The sequence below is a fragment of the Aegilops tauschii genome, chromosome 5, assembly GCF_002575655.3.
Source record: "Aegilops tauschii subsp. strangulata cultivar AL8/78 chromosome 5, Aet v6.0, whole genome shotgun sequence".
NCBI lineage: Eukaryota > Viridiplantae > Streptophyta > Magnoliopsida > Poales > Poaceae > Aegilops > Aegilops tauschii.
The window spans coordinates 560,798,348-560,820,228 of record NC_053039.3 but is presented as its reverse complement, the minus strand read 5'-3'; the positions used below and the strand labels follow the sequence as shown (position 1 = coordinate 560,820,228).

At 49.3% G+C, this 21,881-nt stretch overlaps 3 protein-coding genes across 4 annotated transcripts; 1 reads left to right on the top strand and 2 right to left on the bottom strand.

Annotated features, from left to right (window-relative positions):
- Positions 1–5,029: 5,029 nt before the first annotated feature.
- Positions 5,030–8,959, bottom strand: LOC109751421 (ATP-dependent zinc metalloprotease FTSH 5, mitochondrial). 2 transcript variants are annotated; one of them, XM_040391206.3, is made up of 7 exons: positions 8,667–8,959; positions 7,959–8,073; positions 7,363–7,557; positions 7,031–7,183; positions 6,647–6,900; positions 6,078–6,554; positions 5,030–5,996 (listed from the first exon to the last, which is right to left on the bottom strand). In XM_040391206.3, the coding sequence occupies exons 4-7, from the start codon at positions 7,116–7,118 to the stop codon at positions 5,235–5,237; spliced, it is 1,581 nt and encodes a 526-aa protein (XP_040247140.1). In that variant the 5' UTR covers positions 7,119–7,183; positions 7,363–7,557; positions 7,959–8,073; positions 8,667–8,959; the 3' UTR covers positions 5,030–5,234. The 2 variants fall into 2 exon arrangements, with proteins under 2 accessions (XP_040247140.1, XP_040247142.1); XM_040391208.3 differs by lacking the exon at positions 8,667–8,959 and adding an exon at positions 8,168–8,372 and having other exon boundaries at positions 6,647–6,903.
- A 6,864-nt stretch (positions 8,960–15,823) lies between these two features.
- Positions 15,824–19,138, top strand: LOC109751401 (BTB/POZ domain-containing protein At2g13690). The gene is made up of 2 exons (XM_020310296.4): positions 15,824–16,727; positions 18,004–19,138. The coding sequence occupies exons 1-2, from the start codon at positions 16,038–16,040 to the stop codon at positions 18,910–18,912; spliced, it is 1,599 nt and encodes a 532-aa protein (XP_020165885.1). The 5' UTR covers positions 15,824–16,037; the 3' UTR covers positions 18,913–19,138.
- Positions 19,106–21,653, bottom strand: LOC109751390 (uncharacterized). Its single transcript, XM_020310285.4, has one exon. It carries the CDS (start codon positions 21,472–21,474, stop codon positions 19,384–19,386), a length of 2,091 nt encoding a protein of 696 aa, XP_020165874.1. The 5' UTR covers positions 21,475–21,653; the 3' UTR covers positions 19,106–19,383.
- Between the last annotated feature and the right edge of the window lie 228 nt (positions 21,654–21,881).

Below are 21,881 nucleotides of genomic sequence, written 5' to 3'. Positions count from 1 at the left end.
CAACATGGCTCATGTTGCAAAACTGCGGTTGTAGATCGTACAATTGTCACCTGAGATCTGACGGCTCTAGAAGCGGCCGATCTGATCCACGCGTTAGGCGGCCGATGCGTGGCGCACATCATTATTTGTTATACTTTATTCAGAAGCGCATAGATTATCACCACATACACATGTGCATTGCATCAGGAGAGAAAATTAGGATGTACTTAAATTTAGTCATAGACAGAGGAGAGCTAGACGCAATTGGAAGTCTGAATTTTGAAAGCCTTCCTCTTTGCCATTGTACTGAAAGCCCTTCAAGATTCGCATCATGCCGATCTGAGGCCGTCAAAGGCTTGCTGATGTTGCCAAACCGTGTATTCGGTTGGCGGCTGTTCTACCTCAACAGGCTCAACACACGTGCCACCATTCTGGACTCGTCCACACGTGCTCGCTGCCTCAGGGCAAAAACCACAAATTTGACCTGTGGACGAAAAGAATTCACAAACTGAACATTGACCTAGCAATTTTTACGCGGTCTGAGGTGCGACGCTGGCCAGGAGTGTAGTGTGGTGCCTAGATATCGGGCGCTACACAAAAGGGTCGGCCGGATGAATTTTTTTTGTCAACAGTTTACTTTGTGAATTCTTTTCGTTCACAGGTCAAATTTGTCATGTTTGCCCTGCCCCGGGGCTGTAGAGGACCGTAGCCACCTGTTCTTTGGCTGCCCGGTTTCTGCAGCTATTTGGGTTGCTATTGGGTTCCAGCCCACATCCTCACCTATCTCCGCCATCTAGACTGCGCCATGGTCATGACTTGGGCATGCAGCATCTACGGATTTCTTCGGATTGCAAACAAGTTGTGTCACATATCCACCAAGGAGTGGGTGGGAACTATGGGGGTATCGCGAGAGAGATCAGAGAGACCTCAACTGTCTTTAGTTCGTATAGTTTTGAATTTGAATCTAGGGCTTCAATTTTGAAGCTCATAAATTAGCTAGGTATGGTGCCCTCCTTCATGTTGGAAGGCGCATGTGGTTAGGCATGCCTCATGATACACATGTAATACCTGTAAACATTCTCGATGATCAATAAAGCCTAGCTACTTTGCTAAAAAAAAGTCTAGGCTGCGCCATCGAATGTGGTTTTTCATCCTCCTCATCTATATCTATACCTACTGTTAAAGCGACAATTTATTCTTCCTCCAAAAAATTCGTCCGTGCTTCATATGTCCGTTTCGTCCGTCATCTATTCATTCTTCTATTTTGAAAACGTGTGTACATCGAGGTGGTTATTTTCAGATCGCGCCACCGTATTGGGCCACGAGGCCACCAGGTGGCCTTCCAATTGATTTTCCTTATGGGCCGCCGGGTGGGCTTATTATAGAATTAAAAAAATTACTACTGCATGCATGGTTGGTCGATCTCACGATCATCCAACTTATGTGGTCTACAAGTGGCAGCTTCTGCACCGCATGTGAACCATCTATTATTCGCTGATGACAGCCTGCTGTTTTTTAAGGCAAATAGTACGGGTGCTAATGAGGTGAACCAGCTCTTGGACACATATTGTCAAGCCACGGGGCAGCGGGATTATGCAAAATCTTCTATCTACTTCAGCAAGGGTGTGCCTGAAAGCACAAGGAATGATATTAAGTCTGTTTTGAATGTCCCGAATGAGACCCTCAACGAAAAGTACTTGGGGTTGCCATCTGATGTTGGGAGCTCCAAAAACGGAGCATTCAAATATTTGAAGGACCGCCTTTGGAATAAAATCCAGGGCTGGTTTGAGAACACCATGTCGATGGGGGGGAAGGAAGTACTAGTTAAAGCTGTGGCCCAAGCAGTCCCGGTCTACTCGATGTCATGCTTCAAATTACCTAGAGGTTTGTGCGAACACTTGAACATGTTGATAAGAAAATTCTGGTGGGGAAGCAAGGAAGGTAAAAGGAAACCACATTGGGTTTCTTAGAAAACTATGACACAGCCTAAAGGAATGGGGGGACTGGGTTTCAAAGATATTGAGATCTTCAACCTGGCGCTGCTAGCCAAGCAGGCCTGACGGCTGCTACAGAACCAGGAATCTCTAAGTGCAAGGATTCTAAAAAGTGTGTACTATCCTAACACCTCTATATTGCATGCACCCTTGGGCTCACATCCGAGTCAGATTTGGAGAGCTGTTGTAGAAGGCCGAGACGTCTTGAAACAGGGTCTGATCAGAAGAATCGGCAATGGAGAAACGACTGACATATGGGCGGATAATTGGATCCCTCGCGATCACATGCTTAGACCCTACGGAAGTCTGATTCCTAACCCTCCGGTGCATGTCTCGGAGCTGATCAACTCCACAAATGCATCATGGGACATGCAAAAGCTGCAACAGGTTTTCATGCCGATGGACATCCAGGCAATTATTCAGATTCCTATTTGCACCCGAAATATCAGCGATTTCTGGTCGTGGCATTTTGAAAACAAAGGAAACTTCTCGGTCCGATCAGCCTACCGGATGCTGGTCTCAACAATCCAACGTAGGGAAGCATGGCTTGAAGAACGTCCTGGCTCCTCGAGTACGTCGGCTGAAGAAAGCTCCTGGAAAATTTTATGGAAGACACCTGTTCCTTCCAAGATAAGCATGTTTCTCTGGCGCCTGTCGAAGCATTCCCTCCCAACGGAAGATGTGCGTTCCCACAGAAAAATGACGGACTCTTCTTGCTGCAGACTTTGCGGGGCGGAGGACTCGTGGAGGCACTCTATCATCAACTGCACCGTCGCGAGATGTACTTGGGCACTGGTGGATGAGGAGCTAGCGCAGCAGCTGGTCAGCACGACAGAACCGAATGCAAAGCAATGTCTATTTACCCTCATGGAATCCTTGCAGCATCACCAGTTTATGCTCATCGCTGTAACTTTATGGGCAATATGGTCATCTAGGCGCCAAGCGATACACGAGGGCATCTTTCACTCACCTCAAGCGACTCATTTATTCATCAGAAGATTCATAGCTGAGCTTGACATGTGCAAGGAAAGCCGCTCATCAGTTTCTGTTGTGCCCCCAAGAGAGCCTAGACGACTACCAAAGATCCCATCACCGGGTTTCGCAAAGATTCATGTGGACGCGGGAGTTCGTCCGGGCAGAAGAGGGTCAGCTGCAGCAGTGTGCAGGGACAGACAAGGGAACTTCATAGCAAGCTCATCTTTGGTGATCCCAGGGCTTGACGATCCAGCCACCCTCGAAGTGATCGCATGCCGCGAGGCCCTTGCACTCGCTGAGGACTTGCATCTACAAAGCTTCATCGTGGCCTCGGACTCAAAACAAGTTATCTCAGACATCAACAAGGACGCTCGGGGAAGATACGGTGCTATCATTAGTGAGATCCGTAGTCAAGCAGAACCTTTTCAATGTTTCTTTACTTTTGAACATAGGGAAGTGAATGTAGAAGCTCATAGCTTAGCTAAATTTTCTTTGTCTTTGGATCCGGGACGCCACTTCTGGTTTGGCCAATCCCATGATCTTAACCGTATCCCACATGTTGTGGAGTTTGATGAATAAAATTTAGTTCTACCCCTCAAAAAAAATCTAACGACCACACGTTTCTCAAAAAAAAAATCTAATCTAAGGACCACACTTTCCAAAAAAACAAAAAAACCTGAAAACCAGACTCCCCTAAAAAAAACTAACGACCAGACATTAGTCCATTATTACGGGAGGAGAAGAGAGAGACCATGGGATTGTACGTTTCCTAATTATGAGAGGGCTCCTGATTAAAATATGCCGGAACATATAAGGGATTAAGGGGATGTTTGCTGTCAACTAATTAAGCTTAAATGCATGCATTCAGTTATGGCTACGCCTTGGAACGGAAAATGCAAAAGCGATTAATTTCCAGATCCACAAACCGTTGATGATGAATAAAATTTAGAAGTTTAACAAATATTGAAGAAAAAACGAGGTTCTAGAGTACATATTCAATTTTTTTGGAAAATAAAAGCTTTATTACCTCAACGCCGGCCACATTATATGTTTTGTACTACAGAAAAAATCCTCAGTTTTTTTCTATTATATCATCGGGAGAATGTAGGCTCTTTGTTCAACGATCATAATCTTATCGAGCACGAGCGGCGCTTGACGACCAAGTTCCTTCACCCGGTCAATCCTGGTTGATGTCAACTGATGTTTACTCCGTAGCGAAGCATAACTCGCAAGGGTAACACTCGCGTCTAGCTCGTTGATATTGGGGTTTTAGTCATAAATTGTCACTTGCCCAGACGCAATTCGATGGCAGGTGTGTCATGTTGTGTACCAACTAATTGTTTTTGGATTGACCATGTTCGAACACATTATGATCATGAAAACACTGCGGCCAATGTAAGGCAAGACAGGAAAAAGGATAAGTGGCAACGCGGGTGAGGTGTCGTGTTGACGTAGGGGGCATGGACCTTTGGAAGTAAGGGTTAGCTGAGTTGATATTTTTTCCACCCGTTGCAACGCACGGGCATGTTTGCTAGTGTTCCTCTAATATTATTTCAGACCTTACCCTTTGGTCACATAGGTTGAAGATTGGAACCCTTAGGGATCATGCCGGCTTGTGGAGTGATTACCTTTCTTCTCGTATCCCATAAACTCCCATGTAAAAAACTTACATTGAAATATGTTCAGGTGGGGAGCCCCTGGTGACAGTTTCAAAAAAAATAAATTCAAAGGGGCAAACTGAAGGAAGTTCTCAAACCGCTCAAACAAAATGCAGGTTAATTAGCAGGATGATACTTTACTGCATGACATGCGGCATACTGGATTCAGCAAGATCAGAAACCAGGAAGAAATAAAAATGCAGGGGAACTCCATAGAGATCTGCATGGAGTTTTCCTGGTCATTCAGGGGAACTGGCCTACCTTGGATCATCAAACTATTGCTAGTAATAAGTATTCTTAAATAAGAAACGTGTTCGGCTAATCAGGAAGCGATGCCACAAATACATGGTGATATTTTTGTTGTTGCCTGTTCTTCGACCAAGGGATGGATACTCAGCTCAGGACTCATGAGACTGTTCTGCATTGAAAAACAAATTCTGGTTTGATTGATTTGGGCAACACTCTCTTCAGACTTGAGAAATGGAATTCCGAAAATTCAGACCGCTCTTTACACTCTCTGTGCATGCAACAAATGTATCAGAAAACAGAACTTCTTCATCTACACTGTTAGGCCAGGTGAAGAAGGTTTCAACAAGTCCCTACAGAAAGAAGGTTTTAACAAGTCTTGTTAAAACCATCTACCTGCCGAAACTATTTTCTTGATCTGGTCACCGGAGAGAGTTCCATGCTGCAGGAGGGCGTTGGCGAGGACATGGAGCTCCCTGCTGTGCGCCGTGAGAATCGTTTTCGCGTTACTGTAAGCCTTGTCCAATAATGCCTTCACCTCCTCATCGACCAGGGCCGCCATTGACCCGCTCATGGTCGCCGCGCGGCCACCATCGTCGTAGGAAAGAAGGCCGACCCGTTTGCTCATGCCATACTTGGTGACCATGTCCATCGCCAGCTGAGTTGCCTGGCTGAGATCAGAGAAGGGGCCGGTGGTGACCCCGGTCTCTCCAACTAAGAGCTCCTCGGCCACCCGCCCACCCATGAGGACATCCAGTCTCGCCAGCATCTGCTTCCTCGACTGTTCGAGCTCGCCATCTTCTCCCGGCAGTTGTGTCACCATGCCAAGTGAGTTTCCCCTGGGGACAATGGTGGCCTTGTGGACGGGGTCGGCGCCGTCTGTGAGGATAGCAACAAGGGCGTGCCCTCCCTCGTGGTACGCGGTCATCTTCCTGGAGCGATCAGACATCACCGCTGACTTGCGCTCGCTGCCCATGATGATCTTGTCCTTGGCGTACTCGAGGTGATCCATCCCAACAGCACCTGCTCCATCCCTGGAAGCCTTGAGAGCGGCGTCATTCACTAGGCTTGCAAGGTCTGCACCTGAGAACCCAGGCGTCCCCCTTGCGATAGTCATCAAATCCAAACCCTTGGCTTTCAACACCTGCACGAAAGCAACAGTGGAGAAAATGTCAAAGCCTCGCATCAGACACGGCGAAAAGCAAGTACGCCTTGTATTACATACCTTTGACAAGTGTGCCTCGAGGATCTGCCGTCGACCCACAACATCTGGAAGCGGAACATGAACTTGACGGTCAAAACGCCCAGGCCTGACAAGGGCGTCATCTAGCGACTCAACGAGGTTGGTTGCTGCGACGACGATGATCCCTTCATTCTGCTTGAAGCCATCCATCTCAACAAGCAGCTGGTTCAGAGTCTGCTTTGACCACGATGGTTCTTCTGCAGTTCTGCGCCCACCGACGGCATCAAGTTCATCGATGAATATTATGCAAGGAGCTCGCTTCCTTGCCGCAGCGAAGAGCTCCCTCACCCTCTTTGCGCCAACACCCACATAAGTCTCCTCGAAAGCACTGCCACTGCACGCGAAGAAAGGGACGCCGGCTTTCCCAGCCACGGCCCTTGCCAACATGGTCTTCCCTGTGCCAGGTGGGCCCACAAGCAAAATGCCCTTTGGAAGCTTGCCACCAAGGCGGTTGAAACGCTGCAAAGCATACAAAACTTACTAGGTTAACAACAGAAGCAGTTATTGTATTAAAACACCTGCACACAGGTTGATGGCGATGCCGCACTCACATATGGATCTCGTAGGTAGTGAACTATGTCCTCGAGCTCAGCTTTGGCTTCATCGACCCCCTTCACGTCACTGAGTTTCGTGCTCGAATCCTTAGGCACTTCTTTCAAACCTTCAAACTTGCCGACCTCCGCACTTACAAGGCCTCCAGAGGTACGCAGAAGCTGCTTTTTAAGTAGGCCTTTCTCTACCATGTAATAGGGTGCACTAGCTGTACCAAGAACACGTCCTTCCTCCCTTGCTGCATTTGAAATTCCTGCTGCATAGAGAACAGAATCCATCAGTGCACACAAAAGTTGTCAAGCCAAATTGCATGTCGTTCATCTGTAAAAGGCACATACAACTCCTAATTAATTAGTAAATGTGACGACAGAAAAGGCGGATACCTTGACTTAGCCTTTTGAAGTTCTGTATGACTCCTTCTGTATCACCCCTATAAAACTCTTTAGGAAGAGAAGCGGTGTCAGAGTGCATGCCCCGTATCCTCTGACCAGCGAAACTTGATCGGTACCTCTGTTGTAGATTTCTAAGCACACTGCCTGCATTAATTAAACACCAAGCAGAAACTTAATCCATGGCAACAGGCACCCAGTAAGGTGTAGAATATGGTAAGGTCTAGATTCTACTAAGAAGAGGAAAAAGAAAGCATCTCTCTAACTGAAAACAGGATATTCAGGCACAATTCAGTCATGCTACTACTAGTTGCAACCATATATACCTGCACCAGTAGTTGTATTTGCAGCAGGTGTGTTGGAATGTAACGTGGGCTGCCCTCTGAAGTTTTGTATAACTCTTTCTGGATAACTCCTAGAAATGTTGCTACGAAGAGAAGCGGCGTGAGAGTGCACGCCCCGTATCCTCTGCCCAGCAGAGGTTGATCGGTACCTCTGTAGTAGGTTTCGAAGCACACTACCTGCATTAATTAAGCACCAGTCAGAAACTGACTTTCTCCATGGCGACAGGGCAACCAACTTGGCGTATAATAACGTAATAAGATCCCAAGTTTACACAGAAGAAGAAAAACAAATCATCTGTCTATTAGTTGAATAATACTCCCTCTGTTCCTAAATATAAGACTTTTTAGAGATTCCAATAAGGGACTACATACGGAACAAAATGAGTGAATCTACACCCTAAAATATGTCTATATACATCCGTATGTAGATTGTACTGAAATCCTAAAAAGACTTATATTTAGAAACGGAGGTAGTAGTATATTGGGCACAATTAACTGGGGCTTCTTTTAGGTGCCGGTTGCCACATAGGTATACTGATTAAAGCAGCAATTTATGCGGTGGAAACAGCCATATATACCTGCGCTGGTAGTTGTATTTGCAGCAGGTGCCCTCAGAGAAGGAACGGAGGCCGCTGACACAATCTCATTGCAAATCGCATTCGCCGATCGATGCCTCGCAAGATGCCTTGCAGCCTGTGACATACACACATAGGCACACAAAGATTAAGTTGAGCAAAAGGGGATAAAGAAAAGAGATTTTTTTTGACTGGGTAAAGAGATTGGCAACCAGTAAAGCAGCATCGATCTTTCAGTGTGTTTTCTGGAATGCAGACACTGCCTCTCGCAGTTGCAGAATCAGCATCATGGATAGAAGAATTCCTGACAACCTCCACGAACTCTAGCCATCGATCGCAATGCAAGGCCCCGTGTTCTTTTAGGACTTGAACAAACTTTCAGTAAGAGTCTCTACAGCCTACACACGACGAATCGAACAGCCCCCCTTAACACGGCCCTGCATGGGAGCTCAGTAAAATTACTGAATCCCGTATGAGAACCAACCAAACTACCCTGGGAATAAGTGATACTCAAAAATCAAATGGCTGGAGCTGAGGTACAAGCAAAATCATCCTGGACAGCGGCGTTTTGTCTCTCCACAGTGTGTGGTTCATGCCAGACTCATCCATCTACCAAACTAGATCCGCCGGACCAAGATACGACAGGAGCGAAGCTAGCGACTTTTTTAGACTGGATGCATGAAATTTTCGTGCAAGCGCACATGAACCTACCCTCTCGCGCGCTCGTCCGCCTCCCCGCCCGAGGCGCCTTCCGCCAGAGGCTGGGGCCGGAGGAGCATCCCGCCGTCGTGGAAGCGCCCGTCGGCTGACGAAGCCGGGAAGCGGGACGAGAACTGCGACTCCAAGCCGACGGCCAGGGCTCTGGGCAAGCACGCGACGCGGTGGTGCGGAACGTGTTCGGGGGTGGGAATGGGCGCCGCGCTGACGAACGGCGGCGGTGGTGCCGCACCCGCCGTCGGCGCGCAGTCGTGGATGTCGCCAACTTATTTTTTCCTTTCCAGCCCGGCCCGGAACCCATTAGCTTTCGTTACACAGGCTTCGGGCCTTCCAAGCGGGCCATGAACCAAGACAGAAGAATTCGTGGAGAAGAAGCAGATCGAGCACAGTAGCCCACAACGATCAAATCAACTGTTATTTTTGCTGATTACAATTCGGTGAAGTAGATTTTTTTTACAATGATCATCATGGTAGCTATTCGATTGTTTTTGCTATAAATTGATCAAACCTCGCCCCTAACTGAATTTACAATTATTTACCGTGTAACATAGACCGTACAAAATTTATGTGCTTTCTTTTCAGACACGGAAGCTCCAAATTATACAAGAAAAGATATAGGGCTAGTGTCGAGGGATAAAAGGGGCGAACGAAAATGTACATACTACCTCCAACCCGAATTAATATACGCAACCTCTACACAACATTGTGTAGAGGCTGCGTCAATTAATTAATTCGGATCAGATGGGGTAGCTAAGAACACAAAGACAAGAGAAAAGAAAAGAGGGGGCAGACACAAACCTTGCAAGCCGCGGAGAAGGCGGCGCGCCATGCCATTGCCATTGCCATGGAGGACACGCGCGTTAACCCTGTCGATCGGATCGGACCGATGCTTTTTTTTATCGCTATTCAAACGAAGGAGCAGCACTAGAAGTGGAACGCGAAGCAGCTTGATTTTCCCTCTAGCCTCCTCCTCCTCGTGTATGCTATTCCTTGTTTACCATTATATATGTTTCTCTAGTATAGACCAAGACTATAGAGACGAGGGCCATTGACTAGGTGTTTGTGTATATATGCATGCATGACATGCACAGAGAGCCTCTTCCCAACCGGGCGGGCAAGTTAATAGTGCTGCGTGCTTGGACGACAAGGTAGCTAGGCTGGCTCGAGCTAGCTAGTGCGTGGTAAATTTGGACCTAGCTGCTTGACGGTGCGTGCGTGGTAATTAAGCCGGCCTTGTTCTGAATTTAGGCACGCAAAGTACGTTGGCTTGTGAACCAAGTAGATAGTGGGTTACCTTCCCCGTTTGTACACGTCCGTCTGTCGGTCTATGCATGCTTGGGAGAGGGTTCGATTTGTCTTGAAGAAAGAAACTTGATTAGCGCGGCGCAACTCTCTCACGCAGACGATCTGTGGCGATCGGCCATCCTTAATTAGTACAACGATCCTATTTCATATTTTACCTTTCTTTCCTGTCAGTAAGGGTTTCGTGGTGTAGTTGGTTATCACGTCAGTCTAACACACTGAAGGTCTCCGGTATTTTTTGCAATTAATTTTCCTGTTTACAGAGTACTCCCTCCATTCTTGAATGTAAGTCTTTGTAGAGATTTCACTATGAACCATATACAGATGTATATAGATGCATTTTAAGTTTAGATTCATTCATTTTGCTTCGTATGTAGTCCATCTAGTGGAATCTCTATAAAGACTTATATTTAGGAACGGAGGAAGTAGTTCGTTCATGCCTCGCTGGTTTGACATGGCTCGTGTACGTCACCATGCTCCGTCTCAGAGTCCGCTCTTCTGCTAACTTTTTTCCCCTTTCAAACTGACCCCACCTGTAGGCAGGCCCGGCCCTGATGGGGGGCAGGGGGGCGCCGCCCCGGGCCGCCGAAACATAGGGGCCCCCACGTATGTGTGCTCTGTGCATTAGGCCCTTGAAAAAATTGACCCTACGCTAATTTAGGTGCAACATGTCTGTACGTTAAGGTGTAGTAATGGGCAAGTAAATCAGCGATAGCCTGAATTAGTGGAATTGTCGTTTCCCACACGTAGGCCCGCACACAACGACATGAGCCATCGATCTAGCCGCAAATCAATCCCTCAAAAATAACCTAGGCGCATATCACGCCCGACTCGCGCCGCTGCAGCATCCTCCCGCGGAGTCCTCATCGATGCTTCCTCCTCCAACGGCGGCTCGGATGGTTTCATGTTCGTCGGACAGAAGTAACAACACCCCCGATCCTGACAGGCAGTCTTGAACAACATAACAGGTAAGCATCTTCTTGATTCATCATCCCGGGGCTAGCTAGGTTTTGTGATAGACAGGTTGCTACTTAGTGGCATAATCTTTTCGCAAAAAAAGTGGCACAATCAGTAACTAGTGAATTAGCGGAGAAGAGTAGGATGTGGTTGTCCGGCCTTCTGATCAATTAATCTAGTTGTGTCGGTGGTTGATGAAATACGAGGGGAGAGAATGACTAGGATCCATGAATTAATGAAAATAATAGTTGAGATGAAATTAATCAGAGAATCCATGGTTGATTTAATTTATTTAGGTGGCTAAACTAATTTTAGCGTTGTAAATTATATAGTGGTTCTAGCTGCGGGCCATAAGGAGCCGTTCAATTTTTTTGTGTGGGGCGAACTATATAGTGAAATATACAATGCATGTAATTTCCTTGGCAAAATCTAAAGTAAGATAGAATTAATATAACCATATACAATTAATAAGGAAACTAGGTCGACATGCTGGGTTGCACTCCCTCCATTAATAAAAAGTTAAGAGTAAACTGTGTTTAAAAATAATCATACCATACAAGATGCATAAAGGGCCCCGGATTTTGTTTTCGCCCCGGGCCCCTCAAATCTCAGGACCGGCCTTGCCTGTAGGTGTGTTTTGTTTTCAAGCAAAGCTGTGGATCTTATTGCTAATTCGGTGCAGCTTTTTTTTTAAATGATTCGGTGCAGCTAAATCGCTAGCAAGTACAGCAGACACAAATTAACTTGCTGGTACACCATGGCATAATAACCTACTCCCTCCGTTCCCAAATATTTATCTTTCTAGAGATTGCAACAAGTTACTACATACGAAGCAAAATGAGTGAATCTACACTCTAAAATATGTCTACATATATCCGTATGTTTAGTCCATTTGAAATGCCTAGAAAGACAAATATTAAGATTAAGGAACGGAGGGAGTATATTTTACGGGCACGTTTACAAGAAAGAAGACCGGAGGCAGCGAAATACGTAGTAGCTCGACAGCTCGGCGTCTGTCTCGAGTGAGCCTCCACGATAATTTTCGCCGTGCCCACCTCACCTCGAACGCAGTTCCAATCGCTTTTTAGACAGACATGTTCAGCGTGAAGAGCATCCGAGGAGGATGCCACTTTCCAACGCCGCCGTGAATATCGCAATTCGCAAAGAGCTGTCTCGGATGCCACATGCCCACGCTTTCGGATGCGCCCACGCGGACACGGTGGTGTGGATGCTGAGCTTTGCGGGCCATGGTTCCACTCCACGACCTGCGTTTTTCGAAATTGCTGGCATTTTTCAATAGCTGTATAGATTTCGAGAAATTAAAAAAACGCATTTTCAAAATTTGTTCCTGTTTTCAAAAAATATTTGCGCCTTTTCAAATAATGTTCACAGATTGCAAAAAAAAATGAATTTCTGAAAGGCATTCGTGTTTTCAAAAATTGTTCACAACTTAAAGAAGCTTACAGTCTCAAAAAATGTTTGTGTTTTCAGTTTTTTCTGAAATTTCAAAACTGTTCTGGTTTTTTTTTAAATGCCCGCGTTTCAAAAAAAAATGTTTGCGTTTTTTAAATTGTTCCCCTTCTTTTTAATAAAACACTGCAGTAGTCACGATACATTTGTTCACTACAGTACCCACTCCACGGTCCGTGCAATGAGCTGGCCCACCCAGGATGTTCTCGTGCCACAATCCTCCTTTTTTGATGCAAAGAGTGTCAAATAGGAGGTCTAAAAAAGGCCTTCCCGTAAACCTTCCCCAATAACTGAACCACTAAGCTTTCACGCTCGCCTCCCAAGCTGGTCGAGATGAGACCGGTTTGGCCAGTCCACGACGTCCACGTATGCTGCACCGATTCTACCAAATTTTGCATGGGGGTTATTTGTAAAATGGCAAAATCCCCACCAACAACGAAATCCCTAACCCACAACCAATCCCTGCCCCCCCCCTCCCTCAAATACCCATCCACGGCTGGTGCGCCAATCTGTTAGTTGCCGTCATCTCCAATCTTGCCACCCCCATTCTCTCATCGGCAACACCTCCCTTTATGTTGCCAATGTTCGCTGCTAGCTCCTCCGTTCTGTTGTCCGCCGGTGGGCAGTGTTGGTGCCCCTGATGTGGTGCCCCGTCTGACGCAAAAAGGTGAAGATGTACGTGTCGATGGCGGAGAAGCAAGAAACCTGGATTTTCTGTAAACGCGTCAACCATGGGGCTAGTCGTCAATTTGGAGCATGCATTTTCATGGTTTTGGTGATTTTGGACCGGAAAGGTGCCATTTTTTTTTCCATTGCATATGTTGTTTGATATGTGACTTGTGATTTCTGGCACTAGAAATTGGAGTATGTTGAGTACCTTATTGACAAGCACTATCTCAATGCTAATGATGTTGTGGATGCACTTGGTGCTGCAGAGGTGAGAAGGGAGTAACTTCATATTGCACATGAGCATAACACAAGGAATGCAGCCGCCACCAGCAGTACTAGACGGGGCATGAGGAATGATCAAGCTGGGAATGGCATGACAAAGCAACAAGCTTTTGCACTCATGAAGCTAGGGAGAGAGCTAGTGGTGTCGACGAAGATGCAAGTTGTAAGTGCTTGTCGTGGGCATTGTTGTGTTCCCCATGTTGAAGAACTAATGCAAGTTTCATGATGGTGCTAGATGCAAGTGCCCAGATGATAATAGGTTCATTTTACTCATGATGACAGTGTATTTTGGATGTACTGTTGTTTAGGTTAAGTTTGAAGTTAATGCAGTTGTATCTGTTGTTATGTTATTTGTATGAACTTGTTTCTGGCATCTTCTATGTATGAACCTGTTGTTATGTTTGGCAATTTATTGTTGATGCTAGTGTTTTATGGTTGAACCTGTTTCTTCATGTGAGAAATGATCATATATAACCAAACACGTGAGCCCAATTCCAGTTCGGTTTGGCATTAACCAAAGTAGGAATTTGGCATTTTAAATGATGAAACTGATTGTACTAAGCAAAATGACCAAACACATTGGGATTTTGGCATTGTAAATGACCAAAACTGAAGAAAGATAACAAAATGACCAAAGCTGATACAACAAAGTTAATTGGAATACAAGCAAGCTACTGACAAGTAGAAAACACCATGACGAGAATATGTTACCTGTTGAAAACCTCAGAAATGTTATTCAGTAGTATGTCGCATTTTGGGATATCACTATGAAATGCCCTTAGTCAAGTGCTTGGGTCCAATTCATGTAGCCATTTGTGTGCATCACAACATCATCATTAATAGCCTTCATTTCTTCCATCCTATGCTCATACTTCTTCATTGTGCTACTCCTTGTTATATTTCAAGGTTGATTCTTATGAATATTTCCTTTGAAATGTCGCTAGAAGTTTTGCCACATATGTCTGACACAGAACATTTGTTCTGACTCAGGAAACACTTCACTAATTGCATTAATGAGACCCTGCACATTACATGCAACGCAAACAAAAAAAAATAGTACATCAACTAACTAGGCAATGAAAACATGGGGAAAAGAGCATGATTAACAACATGAAACTACCTTTTGTTTGTCTGACATTATAGTCCAAGGTGCTGTGCTAATGATGCCATGACACGATCTCTTTTAAGTGTATCCAGAATCCAGTTCCAAATTGGCGCGTCCTCCACTTCAACAACATCAAAGGCTATAGTAAAGATGCACCCATTTGAGTCAGCACCTACAACTGCAAGTAATCGTCCTTTGTATCTAGTCTTAATATGACAACCACCTAGAAAGACCACTGGCCTGCCATCCCTGAAGAAAGCCACTCTTGCAAGCATCAAGGCACATGTATAGTTTTGTAAACTTTGCTGCCCCATCAAGCGACACGTAGAAGTTTATCCGGGGATTGCTCCTACTGATCTCATTTGCATAATTCTGGAGCTGGTTGTACAACATTTCTTCATCACCATGAATTAGTTTCATGGCCAGCCTTCATGCCCTCTATAATTTCATCCTTCCAGGTGTCATGTGGCATTCTTTCTAAAGAATGTTGGAAAGTTCATGAGGTTCATGTCCTGGTCTGCCCTAAATCTCTCCAACTATCTATGTGCAAGGACATGATTTGTGAATGCTGCCGTAATCTTGCACTTGTTGGAACAAGTGTGCCCATCCATATACCCTTTGATTGTGAAAGCCTTTGTACTATTGTTGAAGAAGCCCACAAGTAGCAAGTGCAATCTGCATCACACTTTGCTTTCAATCTTATCCGCATTTTATTCATCTACATGATCTTTTTCCAAGCCTATTTGATCAGGTTTATGCTCATTTGCAGCATCTCTTCCTCAAGCATTTTTCTTGAGGTTCATCTTCATCTACATTATGAGGTCGCCATCTCCCTAACCTATTACATCGTCAATGTCAACAAGGAGCGTATTCAGGAGTCGAGTGACCATAGCGTACTACTCCCTCTGTACCGAAGTACATTGTCGCTGGAGTAGGTGAACAGAGGGAGCACTGTACTTGGAGGACAACCTGAGTGACCGCCAGTACAATTTTTCTGTTTTTCCTTAAACCTTTCCGTTTTTCGTAGCCTCTGTTCTTTGTGGTAAAACATGCAAATAAATCCCTCTAAACCGCACGGCACGGGAAAGAAAGTACGGACCGGCCGTACGGACGCAGCGCAAACTGCCACTCCACTGCGCTCCCATCCATCCATCTGAGTGCACACACTTCCGGTCCCGCCGGCACGCAAGGCCAGCCCCACGCACACGCGCCCACACAACAGTAGATCTGCGCGCACTCCGGCCACAGCCATCGCACCGCCGCACCGCCGGAGTAGGTGGGTGCGGGTTCACTTCATTCCATCCGACCCGAGGCGCCACCTCGCCCTTGCACGCCGGCCCCACTCCAGCCCGGCCCATCTCATCCCATCGGCCCCGCCGCACCGCAGCAATTATTCCCCTCCGCTACCTCATCGGTGGCACTGCCCACCACACTTCCCTTGCCTTGCTCCCCCACCTCCATACCGATCTCAACCCCCCCCCCCCCCCCCCACCCCCATCCCCAATGGTGGCCACGCCCACGCTCTCCCCCCAGCCCTAGATCCCCCGCCCCGCATCCCGTTCGTTCCCGCGCGCGCGCGCATGGCGGAGCACGCCGCCCGCCACCTCCGCCGCCGCGGCCCCGTCGCCGGCTGGTGCTGCTCCTTCACCGGCGTCCCGCCCAGCCCCGACCACCGCCTCCCCCACCGCACCCTCTCCCACGCCGCCGCGCCAACTGCAGCAGGATCTGTGTGCACCGGCGGCGAGGGCCCGCGGAAGCAGCCACAGCTGCCGCCGAAATCCCCCTCCTCCTTCCACGGCTCGCCCTCCTCCAAGCTGGCGGGCCTCATCGACTACCCGCGCCGGATCCTCTCCCCGGGCCGCGTCTCCCCCATCGACCCCGACGCCCACCACCCTCCTCCCACCCCCACCATGACCGACCACCCCCACAACCCCCATCCGGAGCAGCCGCCGCCGGCCCCGTTCGTCGCGGTGCGGGAGGAGGAGGAGGAGGGGCAGGGGGAGGGGCTGGATCTGAGGCTCTGCCTGCGGGGGCGGGACGGCGGCTCCGGCTGCGTCATGGACCTCGACTCCGCCGTGCTCTGCGGGAGCAGCGCCTTCTTCGCCGCCATGGCGCCCGAGCCCAACGCCGCCGCCGGGGCCAGGAGGATCGAGGTCGACGGGGTGGACAACGTCGCCGCCTTCAGGGACGCCGTGGAGCTCATGTTCCAGGCCGACGCTCCGCGGTGGCTCGCCAAGGCCGGCGTCTCGCGGGCCATCGCCGTCCTCGAGGTGAGAATGATGAGAGATGCACATCCTTTCCTAGTATTTGATGTACAGCTCAGTTCTGATACATACACCGTGGTGGCCGTGTGCTTGCACAGATGATGTTTGTGTGAGGCTGACAGCACGTTGCAGGTTTACTACAGTGCAAATTGATTGGCCCCTTTGAAATTTTATGAGCTTGATGATTGATGGTCATGTTTAACTGCTCTATTAGTTAGTAACTACTAGATGCACATGTTTTTGGATTTTAGCCTGTTGTAACGATGGAAAATGAACTTAGCTGTCTATGACGAAATCACTGGAATTGCGTCGATATTACGTCATATGCGGTTTCTGAGAAGCCACATTTGTTATGGTTGGAGTTATACCGACAATTTTGCTGGTGCAAGCCATACAACTTTTTTGGGATTATAGGGCCCATAAACCTGAGACCAGTATGTCTTATTGAGAAATACAAGTGCCACCTTCAGGATTCATAAATTGATCTTCTGTACACTAGTTAGGCTGCTAAGGCCATGGACGCAAGTTAGCTGGGCAGGCGCTTGAGTTGTCGCATGGTGGTGAGCGTACAACGCCAAACAATGTATCCAGATAAGCTAGGTCTGGACAGATGGGAGTGTGAAACCAACCAAGAAGTAATTGATAGTTAGCTAGTGCTTTCACTTCTTCGCTAGTGAATTAAATGAAAGAGTTGATTCTTCTATATGGAACATTGTCTACCTAATCAGCCGATATCATGGTCCGATCTGTTGAGTGTAATTATGGGAGGACAAATCAATAATGTGTGCGTGCTGATAGGGTGTCCTTGGATCTGAAGTCAGCCCATTGATAAATAGTATGACAGCACGACAACATAAAAGCTCTGATTAAGATGGAAACATAAACAGAGTAGTCTAATTTTAGTGGTACCAAAATTGGTACAGAATGTTTGCAACATAGATTATTATGACAAATTATTTTAACTTTGGAGAAATTGCATTTGCTCCATGACACATTGGTTGGTCCTTTAACTGCTGTCAGTTACTCTGCACGCTGTTTATATTGAACATCTTGTAACACAGTATGGCCTGGTGGTCTACATTTTAACAGAGTGATACCAATTACAGATTAGGTATGCAGTTGAACAGCAACATCAATAATAATAGAACATTGTTTACACATGCTACTAATATTACCTTAATGGGTCTTCTTTCTGACATGATTCTCGCAAAAGAAATAGATAATAGTTTAGGTAGCATCTCACAATGGGTCTGATAGATGTTGTTTTGATTTTGAATTGCAGGTGGCTTCCTCGATTATGTTTGACAAAGGAATCAGATCATGTTTGGAGTACATTGAAGCAGTTCCATGGAATGAGAATGAGGAAGAGAAGCTAAAGCACCTCTTTGCTAGATGCACTTTCGATGAAGCATTATCAAAAGATGTATTGGCAAGATTGCAAACACAGCCGTCTAGCAGCTCGGAAGACCTGACTGGTCAGCTCATCCAATCTGTCACCAGCAGCACAAACAACAGTGCAAGAAAAGATATGCAGTCTTTGATCAATGGTCTTCTAAGCAAAAGCTCAGTGTATCAAAAGGATTTGTCCGGATTAAACAAAAGGAGCCTCTACCAGATTTGCTGCTCGTGTCTAAACCTACTGGTGGAACTTTTTAAGCAAGACTCGGAGCCAAAATGCGGCACAGACCAGGCACTGAAAATTAGGCACAATAAACCCATGATTGAGAGAGTGAGCAAGCAAAGTGAGAACCTCAGCTGGCTATTTGAGATCCTGGTGAACAATGATATGGCAGAGAATTTCGTCGTGCTGTGGGCCGGGCAAGACGATCTCATCAGGATGCACGAGCAAGCATCACCAATGTTCAGGTACGAGCTGAGCCGGATATCAGCTGGCGTGTTCATCGCGCTCGGGCAAGGGAAAGTGCAGTGCCCCAGCGATCTGAGGAGCCAACTGTTCCGGGGATGGTTCACGCCGATGTTAACTGATTTCGGCTGGCTTCAAAGGTGCTCGAAAGGACTGGATGCGAGAGCGCTGGAGGATAGCCTGGGGCAAGCCCTTCTCACCCTTCCGCTTCGGGAGCAGCAGAGCCTATTTGAGGAATGGTTCCAGTGCTTTGCATCTAGGGGCGCGGAATGCCCGAACCTTAGCCGAGCCTTCCAGGTATGGTGGCGAAGGTCATTCACTAGATAGATTGTCGGTAGAGCCCCTGGAGCAGCAGAAGCCTATGGGATATTGCTTGGTCCGCATGAGTTATATCGGTATTTGTAGTGTGTGTGTGTATGATTGTAAGATAAGAAGAATTCCTGTTAGCCTGTAGAGTTGAATTTTTGTTTATGATCTTGCCTCAGTTCTTCCCAGTGTATGCACTACTTGACAGTCAGAGTCAGCAATAGAATTGTTGTAGAATTGCTTCAAACCACACTTCTCTTGCTACAAATTAACAAGTGGACATAGCTTCATATAGTACATACATATCCCAATGGCAATTTGGTTTATATTTGCCTGAGCATGGCCTCACTTTACATGGCCTTATTCCTGGGGAAATACAGGTACAGTACCAATTTAGTAGAATGCAGGCAGGCTCCTGCACTAGAGGGCAAACATTTATATACAGCACAGGCATGACATGCTCTCCTTGACATCATCATCAGGACACAGCTTCTAGCAGCCGATCTTCTTGTTGCCATGGGCATAGCGAAAGCCATAATGTGCAGGCTGGGCATCGTCCTCTATGCTGAGCCAGTGGCAGTCCTGGAACGCGCAGCTCCCGGAGGCTCGCAGCGTCTCCCCGACGTCCCGGGGCTCGAGGAACTGCGCCGTCCACGACGGCGTGCCGTCCTCGAACGAGTTGTGCGTGAGCCGCTGGAGCCCCGAGCCGTCGATGTTGATGGTGAAGATCTCGCCGTAGGGCTGATAGTGGCGCGGGTTCGAAATGGGCTCGGCGGACACGGCGGCGAGGTCCGAGGTGAACACCATGCGCTTGGAGTCCGGGCTGAACCAGGGGTGGTTCGTCCTGCCGCCGTCGGCGCTGTGCACCACCCGCCGCAGCCCGGTGCCGTTCGGGTGGATCATGTAGATGGCGAAGCTGCCGGCACCCGGGTTGTGCCGGTCGGAGGCGAAGGCGATCCACTCGCCGTCCGGCGACCAGTTGCACATGGTGTCAGTCCATGGCCCGTCCGTCAGGCGCCGGATGCCGCCGGCCTCACCGTCCTCCGCGTCCATGATGTACAGGTTCTTGTGCCCGGACCTCCCCGACCGGAACACCAGCCACTTGCCGTCCGGCGACGGCGACGGGAACGCGTTGTTCTCGCCTCCGATTGTGAGCTTCTTGATGGAAATCTGAGAGACGCTGCCGCCGCCGCCGCCGTCCTCGTCGCCGAGGGACACGGCCACCACGTCCACCTCCGTGCTCTCGCTCGCGAAGTCCGGCCCGATGCTGGTGTAAATGACCCCTTTCCTCTTCCAGTCCCACGACGTGGGGAACGCGTTCCCGGAGAAGATCTTCCGGCGGCCGCCGGAGCCGTCGGAGTTCACCACGTACAGCCCCGGCAGCCCCACGAAGGCGATCCTCTTGCCGTCGGGCGAGAAGGAAGGGTACGACCCGTCGATCCTGAACAGCGACTCCGGCGCCGGGCTCTTGAGGCTCTCCAGCAGCAGCGGCGAGTCCCCGTTCCCGCTGCCCCGGCACCGGTGGTACCCGACGCGCGCGCCGTCCGGCGAGACGAACGGGTTGAAGTGGTGCGCCCGCGGCGCCACGGGCCTGGTGACCTCGAAGTAGGCGGCGTTGTTGGCGCCGCTGGTCAGATCGATCACCTCGATGTGCCGGTAGTCGGAGCCGGGTCGCCTGGTGGCCACCGCGACGAGCCCCGGCGCGCCGGGCGACGCGGCGGGCGTGAAGGCGTGGAACCCCGGCGGGGTGACCCGCTCCACGGAGGCCGCCGCCAGGAGCCCGTCATCGGAGACCTCGATCTTGGCGCGGTACACGCCGTACCAGCCGTCGCTGTCCCGGCGGTGGAAGAAGAGCGTGGCGTCGTCGGCCCAGCAGGGCCAGCCGCCGTCTTTGACGAGCAGCGTGCGCCGGGAGCCGTCGTCGGTCCGGAAGACGTAGACGTCGGTGCGGAGGTCCTGCACCTCGCCGGTCCAGCCGGCCTCGCCGGGGGAGGCGGCGGCGGTCCAGTCCCCGGAGGGCGAGACGGCGGGGCTGAAGTCGGCGACGCCGGGCGGGGTGAGCCGGGTGGCGCGGCCGGAAGGGAGGTGGGTGGCGTAGACGGCCGCCCAGCTCCGGCGCGGGGCGGCCGCGGGGACCGCGGTGGAGACGTAGACGAGGCGGGAGCCGTCGCGGGTGAGGGCCGGGCGGTCCCGGAGCGCGACGGGGTCCCAGGGCAGCAGCGGCGTCGGGGGCGCCGAGTTCTCCTCCTCGAGCGCCTCGCGGCGGGAGGCAGAGGAGGAGGAGGGCGGGGCGGGGGTGAGGTAGACGTTGAGGGATCCGTTGCGCTCGGAGACGAAGAGCAGCGCCGCGGAGGAGGGCGCGAAGTTGCCGTTGTAGTTGACGGAGGCGCCGTCGGTGAGGCGGAGCTCTGGGGCAGGGGAGGCGGAGAGGGAGGGGGCGAGCGGGAGGGCGTAGACGTCGAAGGCGTAGCGGGTGCGGCCGAGCGTGGTGAAGACGATGGTGCCGGCCGCGGCGGAGAGCGCGGGAGCGGCGGCTAGCAGCACGACGAGGGCGGCGAGGTGGAGCTCGGCGCGGCGAGCCATGGCAGGCGATTACTCGCTGGTGCTGCGTGCGTGCGGAGTGGATAAACGCGGCGAATTTTACAGTGGGAAATAATAGAAGAAAATTGGGTTTGGTCGTGCATCAGATCCACATCCACTTCCACAAGTGTCGCCGCTGTGAAGAGGACGTGCTCTGCTCTGCTGTCTGGGGTGGGCAGCGCGATCTGATGTGATGATGCCGACATTTTCTTTTTCTGGCTGAGGCTGAGGATAATTTTCACCGGGAGAGGAAAGCGACACACAAGGTAGATATTTCCGGGGCAAATTTGTCGTGTCGACCGCAATTATTCCACACAAATCAATTTTTTTGTAGAACAAATTTTCGATCTACTCATCAAACATAATGACAGACCAAATAACAGCACAAGTGCCAACAAATGGCAGTGCAA

Coding starts and splice junctions, on each gene's coding strand:
- LOC109751401 (XM_020310296.4), top strand. CDS start 16,038: ATGGCGGAGCACGCCGCCCGCCACCTCCGCCGCCGCGGCCCCGTCGCC. Junction 16,728..18,003: donor GGGCCATCGCCGTCCTCGAG/GTGAGAATGATG, acceptor TTTGAATTGCAG/GTGGCTTCCTCGATTATGTT.
- LOC109751421 (XM_040391208.3), bottom strand. CDS start 7,118: ATGCACTCTGACACCGCTTCTCTTCCTAAAGAGTTTTATAGGGGTGAT. Junction 6,904..7,030: donor CTTCAAAAGGCTAAGTCAAG/GTATCCGCCTTT, acceptor TTCTCTATGCAG/CAGGAATTTCAAATGCAGCA. Junction 5,997..6,077: donor TCGAGGCACACTTGTCAAAG/GTATGTAATACA, acceptor GCTTTCGTGCAG/GTGTTGAAAGCCAAGGGTTT.
- LOC109751390 (XM_020310285.4), bottom strand. CDS start 21,474: ATGGCTCGCCGCGCCGAGCTCCACCTCGCCGCCCTCGTCGTGCTGCTA.